Here is a 25,690-nt window from a genome sequence, read left to right as displayed (position 1 = left end):
CCGTTCCTATCTCCAGGCTAGGACAGCCACTGTCAGCCCTGAGCTGCAAGGGCTTGGGAACCTGAATGAGGCCGGACTTTCAGAGGCAGAGCAGAGCTTTGGAGAATCAGTCAACAGCGCCAGGCAGGACTGGGCCCCGCGGGGCGTGAGGGCAGGGGGCGGAAGGGTTGTTAGCACGGTCTGGACACAGTTGAGCCGGAGCTGAAGCGAGGGCCCCATTTGCTCCCCCGTAAACCAGCAGAAATTCAGTTTTACAGCCAGAGTCTCCAGCACAGATTCAGCGTGGGCCGGTTTGCCCTGAAGCCAGCCGTCAGCTCCAGCCCATCTCCCTGCGGGGTCCTGCCGCCGGATGGGCAGGCGAGGCAGCGTCCAAGCCCCCAGGCAGTTTTCCATCCTGGAGCACAAGGTCCCCACGCGCCAAGAGGGTGGAGAGCATCTGCAGCTTACGCTCAGCCGTGCCTCCGGCAGCCCCCAATGTGGGAGGCTCGGCCCCCCCTCCCCAGCACAGCCGGCCCCCTCCCCTCTCCTCTCCCCAGCAGGGGGCGCCGGGAGCTCTCACCGCCACGATCTGGGGCCCCAGGAACGTCCAGCAGCCGCCACAGCAGCCGCTTCTCCTCCAGGTTCCTGCAGGGCGAGAGGTGGGGGAGACGTCACCCCGCCGGGCCGGGCTGGGGGTGCACCCATTGCGCCAGCCCCTCCCTGGATCTCCCCCCCCAGGCTCCCAGTCTCCTGTCCCCAAGGGATGGCAGTACTCTGCCCCCTGCCAGTCCTCGTCTCCCAAATCCCAGCCAGGTGCCAGGGCGTCCCAGACGACCCACCGGGGTCCGAGCCCCTGCGCCCCCCCCCACCACCCCGTCTCTTACCAGCTGGCCGCAGGCTGCAGCTGGACGTTGGCGACTGGCTCCTCCACGGGCAGCAGCACCTGGACGTTGCTGAGGGGCTGGGGCGCGGCCATGGCGCCGGCGTTGTAACCGTACTCCACGCTGACCTGGGTGGCGGCCGCCGTGCAGTCCCAGCGCACGGCCAGCTGCAGGGGGGCCGAGCCCGGGCCCAGCTTGGAGAACTGCAGGGGGGAGCGGAGAGGGGCTGGCACCTCGGGCAGAGTCCTGACGGCCCCGGCCCCCCCTTCCCACTAACCTGCCAGGCCCCACTCCCCTCCCAGAGCCAGGGGAGAACCCAGGAGTCCTGATGCTCCAGCCCCCCCCGTTCTAGCCCACTGCAGAGAGAAGCCAGGCGTCCTGGCTGCGCTGCCTGGCCGCAGGGGGACCCCGCGCGGCTGGGACGGCCCCGCTGGCGCCTCACCTGGTACTTGAGGAGGGCCACGTTGTAGTAGGAGGCCGCGGGGGCCAGCTCTGCCTGCTTCTGCAGGTGCCCGGTCAGCGCCGCCATGTTCAGCCAGAAGTCCTTGGTGCTGGGGTCGCTCTGGGACAGGTCGCTGCGGGCGGGCGCGGGGTGGAGAGCAGCGGGTCAGGCTGGCACCCTCCGAGCCCGCCCCCCACCGCTTCCCTTCCCTGCCCCCCCAGCTCCGTGGCTGCGCCCCGGTACCTGTACAGCAGCTCGGCGCTGGGCAGGAACTGCTCGATGGGCGCCGTGTTCAGCAGGCGGAAGCTGAGGACGGGCGGGGCCGGGCTCCCGCTGAGCACGCGGACGATGCCGGCGGGGAAGGACATGGTGAGCTCGCCCGTGATCTTCACCAGACACCTGCGGGGAGCCAGGAGTCAGCTCAGAGCCCCCCCGGCACCCCCGACAACAGGCGGGGCGTCCGGCCCCCCCAGTGCGCTGGGGGACTGGGTAATCCCTTCCCCCCGTTCCCACTATCCCCAAGGGCACTGGGGTGGCCAGATCTCCCATCTGCCCCCACCCCATTCCCACCATTCCCCGAGACACTGGGGGGAGAAGGGAGCACGCAGGGGAGATGGAAGAACCAGCCGCCCGGTGCCCCAGGGGCTGCAGGAATGGGGGGCACAGAGATGGGAGAGCCGGCCGCCCAGTGCCCCAGGGGGTTGCGGGGGCGGTGCTGGCAGACCGGGTGTCAGCTCACACCAAGGCCCCTAGACCTGAGCCCTGACAGACACACGGCCGGCCCCAGCCGGGCTCAGCCTGGCGACGGGGTCAGAGCAGGGGCTGGCTTATCGGGCCGTGCTCAGACTGTCTGAAATGCTGCTGAGCTGTGGCCTGCCGTGAGCTCCCGCCGCGTCCGGGGCCCAGGCTGACTGGACCGAGCTGTCCCGCGTCTGCTCTGTAACTGCAACGCGCCAGCCAGGAGAGCAGCGGCACCAAGTGCGAGATACCCATGGGTCAGCACCTGCCGCCAGCACCGGACCAGCCAGCCCGGAGCAACAGAGGCCAAGAGGCTTGGTCGATGCTCCCCCCCCGCCGCCCGAGTCCTCCCCAATCGCTGAATTAGCAACTCGAAGCAGAAAGCAAGGAAGGAATCAAAGGCCCTAACAAGGGGAACAGGGCCCTTCCCGCTGCTCGGACTCGGGGGTGGGGGGACGACTGGCAGCGGCCCAAGATCCCCAGAGCTTGGCCCGGGTCAGCCCTACAGGACGCACAGAAGCTGCTTGTCCCAGACGCGTCTGTTACTGGTGGGAACGTCCCGCCCCAGAACCAGAGCACTCCTGGGCTGAGGTTCCCCCTAACGGCCCAGCAGCCCTGTGGGGACCAGCAAAGGGCAGGCTGTAAACCGAGGCAGTCTCTCCCCCCCCACCTCACCTGTCGGGGTCCTGGCCCTTGAAGTAGGCGTGGATGTACTCCGTGAAGGCGGTTGCCACGGGTAGCGCATCCTGGGACCCCAGCACCACAGGGCTGGGGCCTCGGGAGAGACCTGGGAGGGGAAGGGGTACAGAGCCGCCAATCAAACCCAGTCCAAAGCTCCCCCCCGCAGCTTGGGTCCCCCACCTTCCATTGGACAGTTTCACCCCCTGCTCCCACCCAGAACCCTGCCCGCCCGCCCCCCCCAGATCCCGGCGAGAGCGACCCGCCGCGGGACATACCAAGCGCCGGCTGCGAGACCATGAAGAAGCTGCGCTCGCTCAGGCTGGCCGGAGCGGAGTGAGAAGGGCCATAAATCCACAGGGGAGACGGGCTCAGGGAGCGGGACTGCAAAACAAAGGAGGGCGGGTCACCTTCTGGGTCGGGGCCAGGTGGGAATGGGCCTCTGGAGGAGAATCCAAGAGCCCGGGATCCCAAAGCGCTTTGCAAACAGGGTCAAAGTCGTTCATCCCATTGTACAGGTGGGGAAACTGAGGCACAGGACGAGACTGGGACTGGTCCTGGTCCATCTGGTGGGTCAGGAGTGGAGCTGGAAATGGAACCCAGGAGTCCTGCGTCCCAGTCTCCCGATAACCCCTAAGCCTCCGGCACCCAGGAGCACCAGCCCCCACCTCTGACCATCAAACACCATCCGCCTCCCGCCAGGCAGGAGCAAACCAGCCACCCCAGGGAGTCGGTGCAGAGGCCCGACCCCGTGAGCAAACCTCTGCTCCAAGCACTGCCAAGGGGGTCTCAGCAAGGGCCGGGAATCAGCCACCCCCAGAGACCCCCCCAGGCTGGTTTTTCCCTCGAGACGCAGCCGAGTCCCACAGATGTGGGGGGAGGGATTCGATCCCCAGCTCTGCCAGACTCCCTGGACCACGAGCCACTGCCTCGCTCCGTGCCTCAGTTTCCCCCACCTGGGAAAGGGGAGATAACGACGCTGCCCTCCCCCACCCCGAGGCACCGTGAGGACAGGCGGGACTGGGATGGGAGACGGCGCTCGACAAGGCGCGGCCCAGCGCCAGGACCGAGCCGAGCGCCGCTGGCTACCACAGTGCCAGTCTCCGCTGCCCGCGCTCAGAACCGCGGCCGCAGCGGGCACAGCTGCTGGAGGGGGACGGAGCTCACGTTGGCTGCGGGCCCCCCCCAATCCTCCCCCCCAGCATGGAGCAGCGCCACCCACCGGGTCGCCGTGGCTGCAGGCCGCCTGCCCCAGCGAGGGCCGCTTCGTCCTGGATCGCCGCGGGGGGGCCACCTTAGGGGCGGGCGCAGGGGGAGGATCTGCAGAAGTACAAGGGGAGGTGAGAGACGACACCTCGAGGGGGGTGGGGGGCATGGGCGTCCCAGGGCGCAGGGAGGCACACGGGAGGTGGCTGGGGGGTGGGGACGCAGGGGCAGGAGTCCGAGCCCCGGCCGAGGGTCCGTCCAAGAACCAGAACCAGCACCAGGTCAGGAGGGTGGGCGGGCGACTCAGCCGGGCACCGAAACAGACGCGTCTCCTCCTGACTGAAGGCGCCAGGCAGGTAGGATTTGGCCAGGGCTTGAGAGACCCGGGGCACGAAGAGGGGGGCTGCGGGTCGGGATTGAGGGGCACCGGCAGAGCAGTTGGGGGGGGGAAGGTGCCCCCCGCTCATGCCCGGGGAAGCAGGGAGCCAGGCGGCAGGTCTTTCAGCAACAGCCCCCCCTTGTACTCACCGGGGTCGGCCTGGGGGTCCGGAGCTGCCGGAGCGCTGCCATCTGACAGCCTGGAGCCGGGCCCCAGGCAAGTCCACGGGAGGGGGCTGGAGGGCTCCCTGCCACTGGGGGGCACCGGGGAGGACACGGAGGTCGAGGGGGGGCAGGCCCCGTGCTGGCAGCGCTGCGGGGCCTGGTCCGATACAGGACTTTGAGGCCTGGTCTCCCGGGCCGGGGGGTCCCCACAGGGGTCGGGTGAAGGGGCTGCGGCACTGGGGCAGCGGGAGCCGTGCTGAGCCCCCGCATCCTCCCCGCTGGGCTCGGAGCCGCTGAAGGTGGCAAAGCAGGGGGTGTCCCGGGGCCACCCGGCAGGGCTGCTGGGCCAGGGCAGCCAGGCGCTCTGCTCCTCCGAGGCCACCGTGGTGGGGAGCCGGGCGTGCCGCTCCTCCGGGAGCCGCGGGGAGCCCCTGGCAGGCCGCCTGGCCAGGGGGCTCTGGGGCGTCCAGGGCCTGGAGTCTGGCGAGGGTCCCGTGGCGGGGTGCGAGGGAGAATCCAGGCCCGAGTCTTCCACGTTCTCCGGGGACGAGGAGGAGAAAGGGGACGGGCTGGAGGTCAGGCCGCAGGCTCGGGAGGCTGTGGAGACAGGGCGACCCTCCCGTCACGGGTCCGCACCGCACAGGACGGGCAGCGGGGGGAGCGCCAGCTCCAAGCTGCCGCCAGAGTGGAGGACCCGGGTTCCAGTCCCAGCTCCGCCACCCTCCCCCGCCCCACCGTGCCTCGGTTTCCCCGCCTGCAAAGCGGGCCTGGCGGGCAGCGGCAGACCACGAGTACCTGTGAAATCCTCCGCTTCGAAGGCAGATTCCAGCGGGGGCCCGAACAGGGCTGCGGAAAGGGCCGCCTCGGACCGGGGCTTCCCTGCGCAGCTGGGGACAGACCAAAGCAGGGAGAGATCAGCAGGGCCCCCCCCCCACACAGACGGTTACTCCCGGCCCCACCCCGGGCACCGGCCTGCACCAGGGCGGGCAGCGCTGGCCACGGGGAACGCCGGGCTGAGCCCTGCAGTGAAGGGGGCCCCGTCGCACCCCATGGGGCTCCAGCACAGGCCTGGCCTGGGAAGGGCTGGGGGATCGGGGACAGGAGCTCTTCTCCCCGGCGTTGGTGCCACGGAGAGCAGGCACGTCCTACAAGGGCCTCAACGTCCATCCCTCCCCAGGAGCTCCTCTGCCCCACACCGCGGGTGCCCCCCCAGTACCTGGGAGTCCACGCGGCAGGGTAGCGGAGCTGTGGCTTTCCAGGCTCGTCACCTGCAGGGAAAGAGAGATTGGAGCCAGGTCCCAGCCCCCCACCAATAGGACCCCCCCGCCACAGCCCCCGCCTGTGCAGACGCTCCCCTGGGGCTGGGTAAAGCCTCTGGGGCTGCCTGCCAGAGTCTGCAGCAGGCTGAACCAACAGGGCAGAGGGGGATGCTCTTCCGGGCCTCTCGCAGGGGCGTTACCTCTGAACCCTACTGATGGTCACCTCATGCTCAGTGTGAACCAGCTCACTGCCGGGCCTTTGAGAAGAACCGTCCAGCGACTCTCGCATGCTAGGGCGGGGCCTGTGGCTAAAGGGGCGGGGCTTTGCAGCAGCAGGGGCGGGGCTTGCAAAGCACCACGTTTCCCTCCTTGCCCCCAGTCGTGGCCTCACCTGTACCCGGGGCCATGTCAGAGTCCACGGCCACCGTGACGCTCGTCGCAGCTGACAAGTGCCCTGGGGAATAACCAGGCGGAGAGCGTTACCGGGGCCCCGGGACCAGAACCCGAACAACAACCAGCACAGCGACGCGAGGCATAATCCCCCCTCCCCAGAGGGGTGTCCGGGGGTGGTCTCGGCTCCGCCAGCACCCCCTGCAGTGGGGCCTGTGCAGTGCTGGGGTCATGGGGGTTTTGCAGGGGGGGGGGGGGCCCAGTTATTCAGGGCACCTGGAGCCAAGGGGGATGGGGGGGAAGATTTGGCTGGGTCCAGTGAAGGCCTCCCGTCAGAAAGCGCGCTGGGTCACGGGTAGCTCAGCAGAGCCCAGAGGGCCGGGGCGCAGAGCCAGCCCCCGGGGGGGGGGGGAGGGGGCGCTGCTAGGGCGGGACTGGCACCGTCTCCCCAGACGGGTCGCAGGGGGCACCGGTGCCCTGCATGGAGGCCCCCACGCTGGGAGGAAATCCTGCGACCCCCCCACCCCCCGTGAGCACCCCAGGTCCCCGCCTGGCCCATTGAACCCACACCGATCTCCAGCGTCCCCCCCTCACCCCCCAGGGCACCTTCTGCTTCAGAGCCCGGGGCGGGGGGTGGGGGTGGGGGGGACAGACCAGCCGAGCCGCACTTACTGCAGACCTGTCGCTTCACTGTGTCCTGCGAGAGAACAAGGGGAGGGGGTCACCAGAGGGGCAGTGAGCCGCCCCCAGCCCCCCCACTACCCCCTCCCAGCCACCAGCCTGGCTCCCAGGCCAGCATACCCCAGGGGCTCCCCGCTCCCCCCGTGTCAGCCCCCGGCCGCTCTCACCCCGCTGCCAGGGGGCAGGGGCAGGTTCCCCACCGTCGCCTTCAGCTGCTCCACGGCGGCCTGGCCGCTGCCGGCGGCGTCGCACGGCTGCAAGGGCTTGATGCGGACGTAGATCTTGGGGTGCTCGTCCTCGTCCTCGTAGTCCGAGTCGCTGGAGGAGCAGCCGTGGGGCCCGCCCGAGCCTGAGCCGGTCAAGGGAAAAATCCCCCAGCCTGGAGCGGGGCCGGGCCCCCACCTGCCATTCCCCAGGCCGCCCACTAGATGCCGCCCCACCCCAGCTCACCGCCCCTCTCTGCGTGGGACCCAGGAGTCCGGGCCAGCCAGGCTGGTGGCCACCCCTCGCCCAGCCCCTCCCTTGGCCCCAGCCGAGCTGGTTCCACCCTCCTTCGGGCAGGCTGGGACGGGAGCCGGGTTCTGGTCCCGGCTCTGCCACCGACTCCCCAGGAGACCCCGGGCCGGTCCCCGCAGCGCTGGGCCACCGTTGCCCCACTTGTGTGTCCCCAGCTCCCGGGGGGCCCAGTCTGGGGAGGGGGGGGCATGCCCGGAGAGAGACAGAGGATCCCTCCCCCCAACGCGAGGCTACGTCTCAGGCTCAGCCCAGGCCCTTGGGGTGCCTGGCAGAGCCCGGGGGTCTGAGCCCAGCCTGGCCCCCCGGGCGCAGGGGGGCTGCAGAGGGCGTCAGGATACTGTTCTGGGTGATGTCAGGCCGCACAGTGAAGCCCTCCTCGTCCACGTCCGGGCAGGTCTGCGGGGGAGAACGTGCCGGTGGGGGGCGGGGGGGTCAGAGAGGCCCACACACCCCAACCTGCCTCCCTCCGTCACCCATTCGAGCCCCCGGGGCATCGAGCAAGTGCCGCACGGTGGGGACGGCAGGGGCCGCGGGTCAGGAGCGAGGGACGCCGGCAGGGCTGGGGGGAGCCCAGGGCAGGGCGAGCAAGGGGCTGTGGGTCAGGAACACGCAATTTCCACGCAGCAGGACCCCCCTACCCCGGCGGCTGGAAGCAGGTCCCGTCCCTTCCTGCTGCAGTGCCGAAACTGTTCTGGTGTGAACCCGCCCTGGTAGGAATCTGGGGTCACAAGCCGCGCCCCCCCCCCCCAGACTCAGGGAGCCCCCAGTCACCTGGAGTCCCCCACCAGCCCCCTACTCCCCGAACCAGCCCCAGGCGGACGCTGCCCAGCCCCGGCTCGAGGGCGCCTCTGGGGCGGGCGTGTGCGGGGCCCCGGTGAGCCTGGCAGCAGGGGGGGCCGCTCGGGCAGGTGCCAGCAAAGGAAGGAACCAGGCGGGACGCCCCCGCCCCAGCCGGCAGTGGGTCACAGCTACTCACCAAGTCCGCGTCTGGGGACTCCCTGGGGGGGGAAGAGAGAGAAACAGTCAAACCCCCCAGCGCTGCGCCAAGCAGCCCGGCAAGGGGGTGGGGGGATGGGGTGGGGGCATGGGGGGAGACGCAGTGGGGGGCAATGGGGGGATGGATGGGGGGGGGGGCGCGACGGGGCTCACACAGCGTCTCGCTCTCTCTCCCTCCGGCTCAGCCCGGGGATGCGGAAGGCTTTGCTGCGGCTCCTCTTGGGCCCTGTGGGGGACATAGTGGGTGAGCAGTCCCCCGGCACGGATCCGCCCCCCCCCCCCCCCCGGAGACATCTCGCCCCATGGGCCAGGACAGCGGGGCCATGGGTGTTCCCAGCTCCCGCCACCCCTCCACGGGCATCGCCGCCACCGCCCAGCCGCCGGCCGAGGGCTCCAGCCCCTCCTGGCCCTTCCCCAGGGATGAGCCCAAAGTCCCGGCCGCCCCTTCCCCTCTGCAACGGGGCGCCCCCCCCCCCCCCCCGGGTGCCACCCCCGGGTGCCTGCCACGGGCAGGGAGCCTGGCCCAGGCGAGGCCCCAGCCCCTGCAAAGACGTACGTGCCTTCCTGCGCTGGGGCCGCGCGGCACTCCTCGAAATCCAGCGCGCCTGCAGACGGAGAGCAGGGGTCAGCCTGGCAGAGCCCCTTGGCCCCGGGCACGAGTGAGCCCCGCCCCCCCCGGCCCCGGGCACGAGCGAGCCCCGCCCCCCTGCGCGCCCCTCACCTGGCCTCTCGCACCCGGTGCCCTTGCTCTGGGCGAATCTCTGCAGCAGCGCCGCAACGCCGATGTTCTCCACGTTCTGCTTGAATTCCTCGTGCACCTGGGGGGGTGGCGGGGGGGGGGGGGTCGAGCTGAGGCCGCTGCTCTCGTCTGGCAGGTCACTGCCCAGCCCCCCCCCCCCATTTGCTCCCCCACCGCCCCCAGTGCAGCCCTCCCCGCGCCCAAGCACACCCTGAGCCTCAGCAGCGCCTCCTGGGGGCAGGAAGCGATTGGGGGGGGGGGGGCCCACAGCTGACCCCTTCTACACCCCCCACCTACTGCCTCCTAACACCCCCAAACCCCACCCCCAGCGCATGCACCCATCCCCCTCTCCACAGCAGAAGCCCCCAGCCCCCACACCCCTCCCCCTAACCCTAGTGCATGCACCCCCGGGAGGCCCGGGGCACCCACCTGTCCGATCTGCACGTGCGTGTCCTCCAGCGAGTGCAAGTAGGAGCTGATCAGCCCCTTCATGTGGCGCAGGTGCAGCTCCTCCATCTCCTGGAACCGCTGGGCAGGGAGGAGGGGTTAGATCGGGGGGGGGGGGGGGCAGTGTGGGGGGCAGCCCCCAGCGCTCCGGGGACGTGTCTCTCTCACTCTCAGGCCCTCCCAGCCCAGCTGGGCCCCTGCGGGTGGCAGCCCCCTCCCGGCCCACACCTGCCCATGCTGCCCCAAATGAGACTCCCCCAGACTCCTCCTGCCCCCCTGCCGTCCAGTGGCCATTCCTCACCGCCCACCCCCCCCCCCCAGCCGCCCGATGCCCACCTGCCTCCTCGCTTACCGTGGCTGAGTCCAGCATCCTCTGCTCGAAGTCGGCCCGGGCCACGTTGTACTTCTCCACCACGCGGCGCAGAGCCTCAGCCGCCTTCTTCGACTTCAGCTCAGCCTGGCCAGGACAGGACACGAGGGGGGGGCGTGCTGTGAGTGACGGCCCAGCTGCTCTGCCCCACCCCGGGGAGAGGCCGTCGGGGCCATGCCCCCGCGGAAATGGGGCACGGTCCTGCCCCAATCAGCCCAGACCCCCCGCCCCATGCCAGCCAGACCCCCAAGTGATGGGGCAGCCAGCCCCTTTCTGCCCCCCCCCAATGCCAGCTGGGCCGCCCCAGCCCCGCGGCGCCGGTACCTTGTCCATCTCTTTCTGGTGGGTGCCCTCCCGGCGCAGGCGCTCGGACTCCAGACATTTGCTGTGATAGTTCTCCTTGGACTTGGGCAACATCTGGGCAACCCCCTGCAGCAGCTGGATGGCCTCCAGGGTCCCTGACACCTCCTCCTTGGACTGGGAGGGGGCAAGAGAGGGGCCTGGAGACGGGGGGGCAAGGTAAGCTCCCTCCCCACCCCAATGCCCCCCATCCCAGAGGGGCGCCCGCCCGGTGGGGAATTCGGCTTTCCCGGCCCATTCAGCCCTTGGCATCTCAGTAGCCGGGCGGGGGGCCCGGCCCAGCGAGAACCAGGCGCGGGCGGTCACCCACCCACCGTCAGGGCCCCCCCGTCTCTTCGCACATGGCACCCGGGGGGGGCGCACGATGCCAGGGTGGGGGCGGGTTTAGAGTGCCCCAGCCATGCCAACAGCAGCACGATGGCCCGGCCCTGCTGACCGGGGTGGGGTTGTACCTGGGACCGGACCCCCCCCCCCCAGTCGTGCCCCACGGCAGGGCCCCGGTGCCGGGTACCTTCTTGTGCACCTTGCCCTGCTCCTCGCCGTAGCGGGCCACCTCCCGGAGCAGGTCCTGCAGCTTCCTCACCAGCTCCAGGTGGCAGAGCGCCAGCTTGTCGGAGGAGATGCGGAAAACCTCCCAGAGCGGCGCGAAGGTCCTGCCGGGGGAGAGACGCGGGCGCTGAGAGCACGTCCCAGCCCTCCTCGCCCCCCTGTGCTGCCCTGAGACGGGCGACCGGGTCTCCGGGCGGCGGGAAGGGCCTCGGGGTCCCGATGGGGGCGCCCCCGGGCAAGGGTCGGGGAGCAGACGGGGGCATTGGAAGATACAGGGGAGAGGCCCCCCGTCTGCGCAGGGCCCTCCATGGCTCGGGGGGGGGGGCATTCCAGCAGCAGGAGGCTCACGCAATGATGGGGCTCGGACCCACGGCTCCCCACTCCTGCCGCCGGCCCCGATCCCTGCCCCACTCACCCCAGCTGCGTGCTGTTGGCAGCCATCTTGGCCAGCTTGGCCATGGACTTGGCGTAGGTCTCCTCCACAGTGGCCCTGGAAGCAGAGAGACGGGAGGGAACGTGAGAGGAGGGAACGGGCAGTGCCCGGGGGGGAGGTACCCACGGGGGGGCAAGGGGGTGCTGCCCTGCCCCACGCTGGGAAGCTGGGAACGGCACAGACAGCCCCCAGGGCCCTGGAGGTGCCGGGTCCCCGGCAGGGCTCAGCACCGTCCCGCGCTGGCACAGAGATGGAGCAATGCCGGCCCCCCGGCGGGAGGGGGTGGGACGCACCGCGGAGCCCCCGGCCCTACCTCTCGCGGACGAAGTCAGCCAGCTCCTTGGTGGAGACCTGCCCGTGCTTCATGTTGTGGTAGAGGACGTCGAAGCCCTGGTTCTTCTCTCCCTGCGGGGGGGCGGCAGGGAGCAGAGGGTGAAGGGGGCAAAGCACAGCCGGGACCCAGATCCTGCCCCCCACCACCATCCCCCCAGAGCAGAACACTCCCTGGGCGTTCGCCAGTGGGTGTCAGGGGCTGGTGGGGTCGGCCACAGGGGCATCTGGGGTCCCCAGCTCCGGCTACAGGCCAGACAGGACCCCATGTGGGCGTTTCCCCCGTCGCTCCCCATTGCCAGTCACTTCATGGACGCCCCAACCTCCCCGCAGCAGAGCTGGGAGAGCAGGGGCTGTGGATTGGGCCGAGGGGCACCCACAGACTAGAGCACGGTACCCAGGTCTCCTGGCTCCCAGCCCGGTGCCCTCCCCATTTGAATCAGAGAAGATGAGGGTTGGAAGGGACCTCAGGAGGCCATTGAGTCCAACCCCCTGCTCACAGCAGGACCAACCCCAACTACATCATCCCAGCCAGGGCTTTGCCAAGCCGGGCCTTAAAAACCTCTAAGGATGGAGATTCCACCACCTCCCGAGGTAACCCATTCCAGTGCTTCACCACCCGCCTAGGGAAAAAGGTTTTCCTAATGTCCAACCTAGACCTGCCTCACTGCAACTTGAGACCATTGCTCCTTGTTCTGTCACCTGCCACCACCGAGAACAGCCTAACTCCATCCTCCCTGCAACCCCCTTTCAGGTAGTTAAAGGCCGCTATCAAATCCCCTCTCATTCTTCTCTTTTGCAGACTAAACAAGCCCAGTTCCCTCAGCCTCTCCTCATAAGTCTTGTGCTCCAGCCCCCTCATCATTTTTGTTGCCCTTTGCTGGACTCTCTCCAACTTGTCCACATCCTTGTTGTAGTGGGGGGCCCAAAACTGGACACAATACTCCAAATGCGGCCTCACCAATGCCGAACAGAGGGGAATAATCACTTCCTGCAATCTGCTGGCAATGCTCCTCCTAATGCAGCCCAATATGCTATTAGCCTTCCTGGCACCCAGGGCACACTGCTGACTCATATCCAGCTTCTTATCCACTGTAACCCCCAGGTCCTTTCCTGCAGAGCTGCTGCCTAGCCCGTCGCTCCCCAGTCTGTAGCTGTGCATGGGATTCTTCCGTCCAAAGTGCAGGACTCTGCATTGTCCATGTTGAACCTCAGATTTCTTTTGGCCCAATCCTCCAGTTTGTCTAGGTCACTCTGTATCCTATCCCTACCTTCCAGGGTATCTACCACTCCCCCCAGCTTAGTGTCATCCGCAAACTTGCTGAGGGTGCAATCCACCCCAACTCCAGATCAATAATGAAGATGTTGAACAAAACCGGCCCCAGCACCGACCCCTGGGGCACTCGGCTTGTGACCGGCTGCCAGCTAGACATGGAGCCAGTGATCACTACCCGTTGAGCCCGACGATCTAGCCAGCTTCTATCCATCTTACAGTCCATTCATCCAGCCCGCACTTCTGTAACATGCTGGTAAGAATACTGTGAATACTGTGGGAGATCGTATCAAAAGCTTTGCTAAAGCCCAGGTATATCACGTCCCCCACTTTCCCCACAGCCACCGAGCCAGTCACCTCTTCACAGAAGGCATCAGGCTGGCCAGACATTTGGCCACGCGGCGACGCGAAGCCCGGCTCTAACGCTGGTGGCACAGATGCAGACGGGAACATGATGCCCTCGCCCTACCCAGGTCACGGGGGCAGAGGCACCAGGGCCACCGTCCTAGCAGGTGCAGGCGCGTGACCCCAGAGCGGACCGGGCAGGACTGCGGGGAAGCAGTGAGAAAGTGCAAACACACACCCCACAGCCCGGGGGGGGAGGGGAGGAGGGAGACAGTGACAGGATGGTATTTGCTGCTCCAGGAGCGAGGGGCGCCGGGGGGATGCCCACCACCACTTCCAGGACCCCTGGACTAGTTCACCCCCCCAGATCAGCCCCCCCTTCCCCAGCCCGCTTGCAAAGAAACCCGCAGGCACATCAGCTCCCCCTGGCACGTGGGGGGGGCGGTGCCAGCTACAGCCGCTGTGTAAACAAGCAGGAGTCCCGGCAGTGCCATGCAGGGAGAGGGGCTGGCAGGCAGCCGCTCGGTGCCAAGCTCCGAGAGGCACGTGGTGGCAGCCCCGTGCGGACAGCTGGGAGGGCCCCCACTCACGCTCTGGGGCCGGGGGGAGGGAGGGATGTGGGTGCACCTCCCCAAGCCTACCCTGGCCAGGCTGCGGGCACCAGAGGGGCAGTGGCGCCCCGTCCCCGGCTCTGTGCTGGGCCTGGGCATGAAACGCCCATGGGCTGGGGCTGCGGATGGGGATAAGGGGGAGGGGCGGGCAATGGCACTGAACCACACCAAGCCCCCCACATCCTTGGCCACTTGTGAGGGGGGGTAGCAGGCACCCGGTGGGCGAGCTCCCGCGTGCCCGTGGCCAGTCCATTCGCTCAGCACCCCACAGCTCCTGGGGAGATAGGCTGGAAGTGCAGGACGTGGGGGAGGAGTGGCCCATGGAAAGTCTGACTTCACCCCGAAGGGTAGGAAGTGGGGTGTGACAGCTGGAACAGAGTTGGGGGGCAGGAACTCGGGGAGATGCAGCAGTTAATGAAGACTCACAACCCCCCCACCCTCCCACACAACACTAGCCCCATGTTTCAGCCATGGGGAAACCGAGGCACGGATGGGGACGTGACTGGTGCAAGGTGGGAGGAGCAGCCTTTGACCCCAGGCGTCCTTGGCTCCCAGGCCCGGGTGCGAGGAGAGGCGGGCAGGGAGCAGCCGGCTCTGTCCTTGGTGGGGAGCCAGTGGGGCAGGACAGGGCAGGGGGGACGGGCTGCCAAACAGGCCGGGGGATGATTCACTGTGGCAACCCCCTGCGCCCCTAGCACCTGCGGCCCAGCACAGCGCAACGGGCCTGGGAGGCAGGATTCCTGGGTTCTAGGCCCAGCTCCGGCACATACCGTGCACCCCGCGGCCTTTCCGAGTCGCCCTGCAGCATAGCACAGGTCTGATCCCCAGGTCCCTGGTAGCCCCCTGCCCCTGCCGATTTCAGGTGGGGGAGGGAAAAGGGGGCGCTGGCGCTTTAAGAGGAGCCGCCTGGCAGAGCCGTGGGGGCGGCGCAGGGGGCTGGCACCCGGGTCCCGTTGCTACGGGCGCTGGGGTTGCCTAGCTACAACTTTTTGCCCTCCTGCTTATGAACTGGATCTGGTTTGATGAACGGGGGGGGTGTGTCTGGGCGGGCAGCAGGGGAGGAAGGATAGAGACGCCCGGCCCGTCGCTTGCACCCGGGCCCGGCCCGAGAGACTGAAGGGGCCAGGCCGGCTCACGGCTTCCTCCATCCATGCCCGGGCAGGGGGGTGGCCCCATCCCAGCGGAGCCGGGCAGCAGCCAGCGTGTGCCCCGCGGCCGTGCCAGGCACGCCGTTGCAATCCACGCAGAGCAGGACTCCCGGCACCCGCGGCCACACGGAAGCGCCTTGGCGCCGGTGGGATGGTTAAGGGAGGGGGTGCAGCCCAGCGGACAGCACGGGATTACCTCTGCCACTGAGCCGCGGGGGGACCTTGGGCAAGTCACACACCCCTCTGCCTCAGTTTGCCCTCCCCCCCCATTTCTCTCTCTAGACTGTGAGCTCTGCGGGGTGGGGGCTGGGCAGGGCCTGGCACAACAGGGGCCTGGTTTTTGCAGGACACCGTATGCACTAGAGTTGCCCAAGGGAACGTGAGATGTGGGGAAAACCAAAATTAAATCACATCTTTCCCCAGCCCAGCAAAAGGGGCTGGTGCCTTCCACCATGCGGCACGGCTGGGCCCCCCCGCCCAGTCTGTAGCTGGGGATGGTCTCTCCCAGCGCAGCCAGGGCTCCAGGGCCACCCCGACTCTGCCTCCAGGGCAGTTGCGGGACCCGGAGCCAGCTGTGCAACGTGCATCCGTCATCAAACTATTCTGGCAGCGGCCCCACCCTCCCGGGGCCATTTCCCTTCCCAGCAGCGAGCTCCGGAGGCGCAGAGCCCGTGACCGAGCCCGTGACCGGAGGAAACCAACTCCAACCGCCTGATCTCCAGAGCAGAGACCACAGAGCCTGGAAATCCCCCTCCGGGCAGAGCAGGTGTGGACGGGGCTCGGGGAAACCCAGCCGGGGAGTGACAATGCGCCCGATGGCCAGAGCTGGGGAACTCATGCCCATCACAGCGCCCGGCCTCGGGCTGCCCCAGAGCCCCCCCCCCCTCCCCCCGCAGCTCTGCACTAAACCCCCAGCCAGGCACGGCGACGTGGGCCGCACAGGAGAGGGCAGGAGCTCCCTGCAGTCCCCACGGGAAGGTCTCTCGCCGGTGCAACCCAGCAGCGCAGCAGACCCAAGGGGCTCAGCAGAGACACCGGAGCCAATGGCAGACTACGTCTCCTGGCTCCCAGATCTGTGCTCGGTCCCCTAGGCCAGGTCCCCGCCACCACCTCACGGGGGCAGTCCCGGTTCAAAGCCAGCTTGCAGCAGGGATGGTCGTCCCCGTGGTTCCAGCCGGCAGAGGGGCAGCATGGCCAGGGAGACAGGAACGTGGGTTACGGTCCAGGGCGGGGAAAGGGGAGTCAGGACTCTTGGGTGGCATTCCCAGCATCGCTGCGGGACCACAGGCACGTCACTGCCTCAGTTTCCCAGCTGGATAACAGGGGTAAGACATCAATAGCTTGAGGGGCTTTTAGGATCAGCCGTCAGGCCAGTGACGGCTCTGCCCACAGGCACCGCAGGTTCTCTGCCAGCCACGTCTCTGCTCTGCCCAGGCTGGACAACAACCCGACCCGCACTGAACCTGCCGCTCTGGTTCATCTGACTCCTCCAGCCCTCCCCGCGTCAGGGGCTCCCCGGCCAAGCTACAGAGCGTTGGGATTCCAACCTTGTGCACAGAAGCCTCCCTCCATCCCTAAAGCAGCTTCCGGCAATTACCAAGGTCCTTGCGCTTCGTGTCCAATTAAATCCGAACGTTACCGGCAACCTCTCGCCTCGGAAAGGCTAACGAATCAGCGGCAGCGACCTGTCCCCACGGCCCCCCCCCGGCCAGAGACAGGCGCTACACAAGTGGGGCAGGAGCACACCCCACCACAGCCCCGCACGCCGCAGCCAGCCAGGGCCCAGCTCTGCTTTTGGACTCAAGGACGCAGCAGGCGCCAGAGAAGGAATTTAGCCCCCCCCCCCCCCACCTTACCCCCAGGCAGCTCTGATTCCAGATCAGACGGGATTCTCTTCAATGGGAAGAGATCCAACCCCACGCCAGTGCTGGGGGTGGCGGACCCGAGCCACTGGGGGCAAAGGGGGGATGGCAATGCATGCTGGGATATGAAGTCCCCCGCACCTTCCCAAGTAGCTGCTCCTCGGTCAGATGTGGGGTTGGTGGAAAGAACAGGACACCTCTCACCCCAGACGCTAGCCCGGCTCCATTCTAACTGCCCAGCTCAGAGTCCCCCTGCCGCCACCCCGGAAGGATTCGCTTACCCAGAAATGCTCCCCAAAACAGGACATCTTGGAGCCGGCTGGGACGACGCTCCCTCCTGGATCCCGCAGCTCAGCTCTGTGGCCTCTGAAGCAAACACGGAGAGATCAGGGGGTGGCAGATGGTTTCTCCCCGTCGCGCCCCGGCGGGGGACGGGCACGGTGGGCTGGAGAGACGGAGCTGTTTAACGAGACAACAGGGGACTGGTCCCAGGGGGATGCCGGGGAATAGCTTTGATACGTAATCCATCCAGGCTGGGAACATTCTCGAGGGGCGAGAGGAAGGGAAAAGGGGCCTCAGGACTCCTGGGTTCTATTCCCAACTGCAGGAGGAAGCGGGATCTAGTGGTTAGAGCTGGAACACCAGACACCTGAGTTCTATCCCCAGCGCTACCAGATTTGGAATAGTTTGTTCATCCAGTGCCTCAGTTTCCCCCCCCCCCAAAAAACAGAGGCTGATTTGATCAGTGAAGCACTTCACCCTCCCCCCCGCCACCCCACGGCACAGAGCATCTCACAGGCAGGCTGCAGGCAGCCAGGCAGGACTCAGGAGAACCCGGGTTCCCTCTCGGATTCTGCCACTGACTCCCTGCACAAGTCACTGTACCCCCATGCCTCAGTTTCCCCACTTGAAGCAGGACCGGCCGGCCGGCCTCCCTAATCCTCCCCGCAGGCTGGCGGGGATTACGCCATCGTGACTGCGTGGTGTTGGGGGGGGGCAGAGAGTGGGTCTGCCGGGGGCGAAGCGCTTGGGAAAGGGGCACGCGTTTCTTTTAATAACTAATCAGCTCACAGCCTTGTGCTGCGGTAGCCATGGAAACAGGCTGTTCTTTATTCCCCAAACTCGCTCCAGCCCGGGGAGCGGCTGCGTCTGTCCTCACCCCCCCAAGGGCCAACGGGGCTGGCTCTGCCCCCCAGAGACCTCCTCCAGTCCCGGCACAAACGCTCCCCTGGGGCGGAGTTTGCGGGGTGGTTCTCTCTGAACCCCAAGCGGTTTTGGCCCCTGGACGCGAGTCCCCCCCACAAGCAGGGAGCCTGCCTCGGGGCTGGCACAGCCCAACAAGGGGGGTTGAGCGGCGCCAGGCAGCCAGCGGCTGCTAAATGCCACGGCGAGGATCCAGGGATTGGACACTGGAGGAAAGCAGCCGGGACGAGCTGACATCGGATACGCAGCTGAATAATGCACGAAGCTCCGCTGTCCTCCCGCGCTGGCAGAGCGTTTCACAGCCTGCCGCTCCCCAACCAGCCTCACGCCTGGGGTGCCTTCCATGCAGGGAAACTGAGGCATGGAGCAAGGATTTACCCAAGGTTGCAGAGAGAGTCAGAAACAAGAAGAGAACCCAGGAGTCCTGGCTCCCAATCCTCCCTTCCCCCGTCCTAGCCACTAAATTTCACTTCCTGCCCAGAGCTGGGGAGAGAAAGAACCCAGGAATCCTGGGCTCCCAGCCGACCCTCCGCTGGATTTCTGGAGCCCCCAGCACAGAGGGGCTCAGCGGGCCATATAACAAAGCAAGGCCCGGGTGCAACCTTGCAGAGACCCTCAGCACCCACCGGGTCCCTAGTTCTCTAGCCCGGGGGTGGGGGCGCACCGGGCTGGGCTGTAATCACCCCCCTGCATCGTCTGTGGGGTGGCCTGGGGTCTCGGGTACCCAGCACAGACCGCAGCCCGGGGGGGGGCAGCCCCATCCCCAGGCGTGTTCACAGCCCTGTCTCCCCCCAGCTAACCCCTCCCACTCCACGCAGGAGAGAAAAACAGGAAACTAGAAAATCTTTGCGCGCTGTTTTTAACTTTTCTCTTTTGGGCCTGCGGGGGGGGGGTCAGGGGCCCACGGCAGCACCTCCGTTCCTGCCCCGGCACTGAGCCCTCGCCCCATCTGCGACGGGGCCTGCCCCCCAGTCTCCCCCGGTGCCACTGGACTCACCCTGCGCTGAGGGGGGCGCGGGCCCGGCTGGCTCATCCTCACTCTGTCCTCCCGGGGGACCCAGTGCTACTGAGAGAGAGAAACCAGAAGTTAGCACAGCACCGCTTCCGCTGCGGGAGTCTGGGGGGGGGAAGTGGGGGCACCGGCCAGTTCAGCAGAATCAACACCTGTGAGTGCCTGCTCCCCCTCCCCTCCCCCCCCATAGCCGGCCTGGCACCCCAGCGCCTCCTCTCGCCTGGTTGGCACACACGTGACACGAGCGGGCAGGTCTCAGCCCAGGGCATTTCCTAACCAGCCTCTCCCCAAGCCATGTCTGCCCCCCCCTGCCCCCACCATGCACATGGGGCTGCTCTGCACATGCGCTACCTCTCACCCACAGGGCTCAGGGCACTTTATAGAGGAGGGGAAGGATTGGGGGGGAAACTGAGGCACAAAAGGGAGAAGTGACTTGCCCGAGGCCCCCAGCAACCCAGTGGCAGAGTCGGGCCAATGCTCCTGAGCCCTGGCCAATGCTCTACCCACTGGGCCCCCCGCTGCCTCTGGCCTAGCCACATTCCCACCCCCAGCACTGCAGGCGCATGCCCTCTCCCCTCATGCGCTCTACCACAGGCATCCAGGGAGATGCTGCTTCTCGCAGGGGAGCTGGCCGGGTCCCTGCTAGCCCTGCCTCTCCACAGCAGCCTCCTGTGCACAGACACAGCGCAGGGGACAGGGGCAGGGAGAGGAACCCAGCCAGGAGCAGAGCGGTGTACCAGCATGGCAATCGATCAGTCCCGCTGCCCTGCCTGGCCTGTGGGCTTGGGAATCAACAGGGGGGACCTGCCTGGCCGAGGGAGGAAACCGTGGGTCCTTCCCCGCTGCTGTACCAGCTGGAAGGCAATCGAGGGAGGTGCCCTTGCCCTGGGTGCCGGGATGCCAGCTGGGCAGCTCCTTACACCGACTGGGAACAGACTGTGCAGAGAGACTATCCTAGCCAGAGAATCCCCGACGCACTCGTGGCAGTGTGGGGACAGCCCCCCACCGCTGGGCAGCCTGGCATCACTACGCAGCCCCTTGCCAGGAAGAGACGACTCCACCAGCCCGCTTCTCCGACAGGCTTTGATATCCTGCGGCACCTGCCTTCAACACAGCCTTACTGGGGCGGTGAGAATCACCAGCAGTTGGTGGTGGCGGGGGACGAGAGAGGAACCTGCTCCCATTCCCAGCCAACGAAAGGGTTCGTATTTCTATAGCCCTTCCGGCCCTGGCCAACGTGATCCCTGCTCATTGGTGAAATGCAGCCACCTCTGGGGTGGAACGTGGCCACTGTTTAACAGCGCACAGCAACGTGACAGAGGCCAAAGAGCAGGTAACACCCAACGCAGGAGCCGTAACCCAGGAAGCGATGCCTGCCACTGGCTCCTTTCATGCACCCGGCCCAGCAGTTCTAGGCCCCGTCACACTTTCCCATCAGCAGCTCCTCAGCCCTGGATCGCTCCAGCCCCGGTTCTTGCCCCCTGGGTGCTTGGCAGTGAGCAGAACTGACAAACAAACTAACTCAGGGCCTGGAGACGGGCAAGAAAGGGGCGGAGGGACAGTGACGCCACACCCCCCACCACCACGAGGGTTCAGCCTCCAGCCATTCCCACGGAGAACAAGGGCAGCGCTACAGCGCAAAAAGCTTCCGAAAACCTCAGCCCAAAGCACCAGCAGGCAGGAGCCTTGTCCAAAGCTGGCAGGTTGGTTCCGGGGCAGCTGGAGGAGTGTCATCAGACTGGAAACTCACCGGGGCAGGGACCATCGTTTCGGTCTGTGTGTACAGCGCCTGGCGCAGTGGAGGCCAAGGCCGTTGCTGGGGCTCCTCAGTGACACAAGGCATAAATAAGAGCTGGATGCTGGGCCAGTCCCCTAACCCTGCTGGCTTCTTTCCACCACGAACGGCACTGGACAGTCCGGCACCCTACCAAACTGCGCCCTCAGGCCTTGTCTCCCCCAGGTGCTCTTACCGCAAGTTAGCCGCCAGGAGGTGAAAGCCAGGCGAGGATGGGGTGGATTGCAGCTCTCGCCCGCGTTAATGGATTGAGGCGAACGCCGAGCTCCCTCCCAGCCTTCTCCTCGACCAGCTCACTCAGCTCGGAGCTACAAACTGCCGCGTCCTCGCCAGGCTCGGACCACTCCCTGCCAGCTGCCTCGAGTTCAGAGCATCCCTTTCTATTCCCCTGGCGAAGACAAGGCCAGAGAGATCTCCAGGAGCTTTGCTAAGCCTCACAACTCAGTTAGGGAAACTGAGGCACTGCAACGAAATTCACTTCCCAGAGGCATTGCTCCTCCTGGAGCCAATCAGAGTCCTGCAGGCTTATGCCAGGGCCGAGTTTGGCCCAGCAAGGTGACATGACTTGCCTGAAGTCGCTCAAGTCGCTGGCAGGGCCTGGAACAGAATCCAGGAGCCCTCCCACAGCCGCATGCATGGGCACTGGTCACTAGCCCACAGCAATCCCGCCCCCCAGCTCTCCTGATCCCTAGGCCCCTGCTCTAGGCTCACAAGCACACGGCCTCCCTTGGTTTTCCAAGTCAAACCGAGCAAACACAGCTTCAGCCGTCTGCAGCTACAGGGAGACGTCTCCTGGTATGCAGCGCCCAGCTGCACGGCGCCCAGCTGAGCCCAGGGGAAGAAGGGGGGCAAACTGAGGAAGGAATTCAGCTCGCCCAGCTAGCACCAGAACTTGCACTGCTCCACGGGGCCTTCCCAGGACCAGCTGCCGCTCTGGACAAGGCCTGAATAAGATGCAGGAGGCAGAATGTCAGAGCGAAATGCCCAGGGCCGGGCTGGCGGGGCGCCGGGTTTGGCAGGAACCAGGCTGTGCGCTGGAGCAGATGAACACACACAAACACTGAGTACTCATCTCAGCAGCCTGGCACTGCCGCAGCGCCTCCCGCGTGGACACAGGAAATGAGCACGCCAGGCCCCGACCTCACCCCCTTCCCGGAGCAGCCGCCAAATCCCCCGCCGGTAACTGGTACCACAGCAAACTGGCAGCCGGACGCTCCCCCACCGTCCTTCCAAAATGCCTAGGCACGAAGTCTGCCAGGGCCCTAGCCTCCTTCAGTTCCTGGCCTAGCAGGTTTTCCCCAGCTCAGATCTGGGCGCAGAGAGAAGCTGCAATAGGAGAGAACCTGCCCCACTGCTGAGCCAAGCTCTCAGCTGCAGAGCGAGCCCTTTCCCGCTCGCCTCGCCTGCCCTTCGGGGCAGGAGAAGCCTGGCCAGGCTGGAACAAAGGGGCCCAGAAGGCTTTCCGCCCTTCCCAGCAACAGCCCTGACCGGGTGCCTTTAGGCTCAAGCCGCTGGGCTTCCGAACAGGCCGGGAAGCCGTGCCGAGAGCAGGCAGGACTGGGGAGCAATCAGCAGATCTAGCACCGACGTCTGAGGAGTCAAACCGGCCCTCCCTTGGCTGTGGCCATGGATGGTGCGACCCGGCTGGGTGCCACCCCAGATTACTCCACCAGCCAAGGACTGCAGCCAGGCCTGGCAGCACTCCCCACTCAGCATGTACCAGGGTTGTAAAGTGGGCAGCACGTTGCCCTCTACTGGCTGGCGCCTGGAGGATAACACTCTACTACTGCTACCAGCCAGTGGCGTTACCCCTTTGGCTCACCCAGGCCTGGGCTGAAGGTCCCAGGTTCAAACCCAGCTGGGATTTGCACCAGAGCAAGTGGGAGCCCAAATGGGAGCTGGGCAGCTACGTTACTGGAGCTCGTCAGAGAGGGGCAGGGAGCACAGAGTCAGCCCCGCTGGCCTGAACCACCGGCCCTGGCAACGGCGCTTCCCAGGGTCCAGACACAACGCAGACTCGCAAAGGCTCCTCATCGAGATAACAAGGGCACAAGGCCCAGACAAGCCGAGCCCCCGAGGGAATGAAATATGCAGTGACTTTCCTGCAGATGCATCCCGGGGGCGCGCAATGGACCTCAAAGAACCCACCACCCACTTGCTCCACGGGCCACAGGTCAAGGAAGCCGCGGGATGGCCCAAGCCAGATGCTAACAGATGCAGCCTCCCCCGCCAAATGCTTCCCCAGACCTGGAATTCATTGAAAGGATCGATCCGGTGCTAAGGAGAGCTCTGGCCACCCACAAGCCCCTTCGCCCCGGAGGACGGGCAGCAAACAAGGCCCCAGCCAGGCTCTCCGTGGCCACCAACACCCACATCAGCTGAGAGCCGAGAGCCCCGTCGCATCCCGTCAAAGGTATCAAAGAGCTGGTGCGTGGCAGATGAAAGGGAAACAGAACATTTAAACAGCGCCCCTGAAGAACGCTTAGTGAGGAGCTGGCGCGCTTTCGGTTCTGCCTCTCCCACACGCCAGGGTGCTGAGACAGCCTGACAGCCTGACGCTTGTTCAGGCTTCAGCAGAGACAACCGCCTGGGGAGGCGTTTTCCCGCTTCACGCGCGCAGACACACGCACCCAGGCCGAAATCTGCCAGCCTCCCGCGCCTGCTGGCACCGGGCAGAGGGACCACCCTGCCCCCAGGTGGGGATCACACCCTGCCTGCCGGCGAAGGCTACGGTTAAAGAACCCCCCACCCACCAACCCACTAAAATCCGTCCCCAGGCCCGCCGAGCGGGGCGAGAGGCCTGAGTCTGCCGCACGGCCGGGTCAAGCTGGGAGCACAGCTCCGCGTCCGGCGTGGAAGGACCTTCGCCCCCGAGCGCGGGCACCCTCCCCGCACCTGCAGGGCTGGGAAATTTCAGGCAGGTGACTGGGCTGAGGCGGCTAAGGGAGCAGATCCGCCGCGGAGGACGCTGCAAAAACAATTCAATACACCTCGCCGGCGCAGCCAGGCACCTGCCAGCCCCCCCACCCCCAGCCCCAGGCTCGGCTCACGCCCCCCCCACCCCCAGGCCCTCGCCCGCTAAGGCCAAGCCGCGGATTTGCCAAGCTAGTGTGATGCTGTCTTCAGACGGGGCCGGGCCCCCACTGCCACCCAACGGGGGCGGGGGATATCTGGCCCCACACATCTCATTTCACCCCCCTGACCGACCGACCGACCGACAGACAGACAGGCACCTGCTCGCCCCCGCCTGGAAGGGGGGAGGATTTGCGGACTGGCCGCGGCCGGGGTCTCAGCGACTCCGCAGGACACCCCGATGCAGAGGGGGGGACCCCCAGGCGGGATCGGCCGGCGGGGCGGGCGGCGCGGAAGCGCAGGCGGCTCCCAGAAAGGAGGGGCGGCTCCCTAGATGGGGGGGATCAGTGGGGCAAGCGGGGCGCACAGGGGAGCGCGGGTCCCCGGCAGGCGGGGGGGTCCCCAAGGGGCAGCTCTGGGGGGAAGGAGGGGGGGAGCCGAGCAGCACAGCCCGGCAGGGCGCACTCACCTCCCCGCAGCCGGCCACTCCGGCGCCCCAGTGGCCGGACTCGGGCTGCTGCAGCCCCGCCTGGCCGCGCGCGGAGCGGAGCCGAGCCGAGCCGAGCCGGCGGGGCTGGGGCGGGGCTGGCGCGGGAGCCCCGTCCGGATTGGCTGGGCGGCAGGTGCTGGTTACAAAAGGAAACAGGCGCGGCCTCTGATTGGCCCAGCCGGCGGGGCTTTTTGGCTCTGGGCTGGCTATTTGCATCTTTAAAGCGACAGCGCCCCTTTTTTTCCTCCCGCCCCCCCCCATGGTGTATGGGGGGTGGGCGGAGAGCCGTGGAGGCACCCACCTGCACCCACCCGGAGCCGGGCTGCTCCTCTGCCGGCGGGCGCCGCTGGGGGCAAAGGAGCCGGGCGCTGGGCCAGGCCCAGGGGAAAAACACTGAATAAATAATAAAGCCTGAAACCCGGCTCTGGGCGCCTGCGAGGGCGGGCGGGGTGTGGAGGCACCCGGCCTGGGTGGGCAGCACTAATGCAATCGTGGATTTCGTGCCCCTAAACCTATCGTGTTCAACACTCGGCCTCTAATGCCCCTAAGCCCCTAAGCCACCATGATCTGGGTCTAATGCCTCAAACCCGTAAAGCCCGCGAAGCGAAGCCACCTCCCCCGGGGCGGATCTGACCCTCCAAGCCCATGCCCTAAAAACTGCAGCTACTGCTCCTAAACCTAGAATGCGCCTGTGTCTGCATCCAGCAGCAGCGTCGGTCCCGAGTGCGGGTTGTGACACACCACCACTGGGGGTTTAATGCCCCGTCGGGTCCCATCTTAGCCTGGGTCTCGTGCCCTCGTCACGCTACCAGGCCCAGAGGCCAATATAGTGAGCGGGATCAGGGCGGCCCCCTGGGTGGACTGGCCTTCCTCCGCACCACCAGCCCTCACGCTGCCTGGTACGTTCCATTCCTTCACCCCCTCTGGCTGCAGCCTGAAGTGAGCTCATGCCCCTGCGCCAGCTGACACCACCAGAGGTTTGTTTACAGGCTGAAGCCAGTCACTGACCTGCTCAGCAGCTGCTGGGAGGGCGGGGGGAGTCTGATGGAGGGGGATGCACTCACCAGGCTGCTAGATGTGCCCTGACGTGCCATCAGTCTCCTTGTCCCGCTAACGGCTGGGCAGCCCTGCCAATTCTCCTGCACTGAGCAGTGCCTCTCAGCAAGCTTTGCAAAAACACGTTCATTAACTGAAGTTCGTGACCTCCCTCTTCACTAGGGCGCGGCTTGGCCCTGGGAACAGAGGGACGAAGGGAAGCACAAAGAAGGACAGGGACTTGCCTGAGAACACACAGCCAGGCAGTATCCGAGCCAGGACTAGAACCTGGGGTCCTGACTCCCAG

The 25,690-nt window shown here is 66.8% G+C and overlaps 1 protein-coding gene across 1 annotated transcript; it reads right to left on the bottom strand.

Annotated features, from left to right (window-relative positions):
• Positions 1-494: 494 nt before the first annotated feature.
• FCHO1 (FCH and mu domain containing endocytic adaptor 1) lies at positions 495-24,429 on the bottom strand. The gene is made up of 26 exons (XM_067559865.1): positions 24,328-24,429; positions 18,977-19,045; positions 17,058-17,142; positions 11,521-11,612; positions 11,190-11,264; positions 10,737-10,878; positions 10,190-10,342; positions 9,848-9,952; positions 9,478-9,576; positions 9,031-9,127; positions 8,870-8,914; positions 8,463-8,535; positions 8,290-8,311; positions 7,652-7,709; positions 6,965-7,146; positions 6,789-6,813; positions 6,118-6,180; positions 5,684-5,735; positions 5,263-5,354; positions 4,453-5,064; positions 2,997-3,102; positions 2,716-2,827; positions 1,546-1,701; positions 1,303-1,435; positions 864-1,063; positions 495-624 (listed from the first exon to the last, which is right to left on the bottom strand). Exons 3-26 carry the CDS (start codon positions 17,082-17,084, stop codon positions 556-558), a joined length of 2,790 nt encoding a protein of 929 aa, XP_067415966.1. The 5' UTR covers positions 17,085-17,142; positions 18,977-19,045; positions 24,328-24,429; the 3' UTR covers positions 495-555.
• Between the last annotated feature and the right edge of the window lie 1,261 nt (positions 24,430-25,690).

This window comes from Emydura macquarii, unplaced genomic scaffold (genome assembly GCF_026122565.2).
Source record: "Emydura macquarii macquarii isolate MOO-44397 ecotype Brisbane River unplaced genomic scaffold, CSIRO-AGI_Emac_v2 contig_306, whole genome shotgun sequence".
Classification (NCBI taxonomy): Eukaryota; Metazoa; Chordata; order Testudines; family Chelidae; genus Emydura; species Emydura macquarii.
This window is presented reverse-complemented; position numbering and strand designations above follow the sequence as displayed.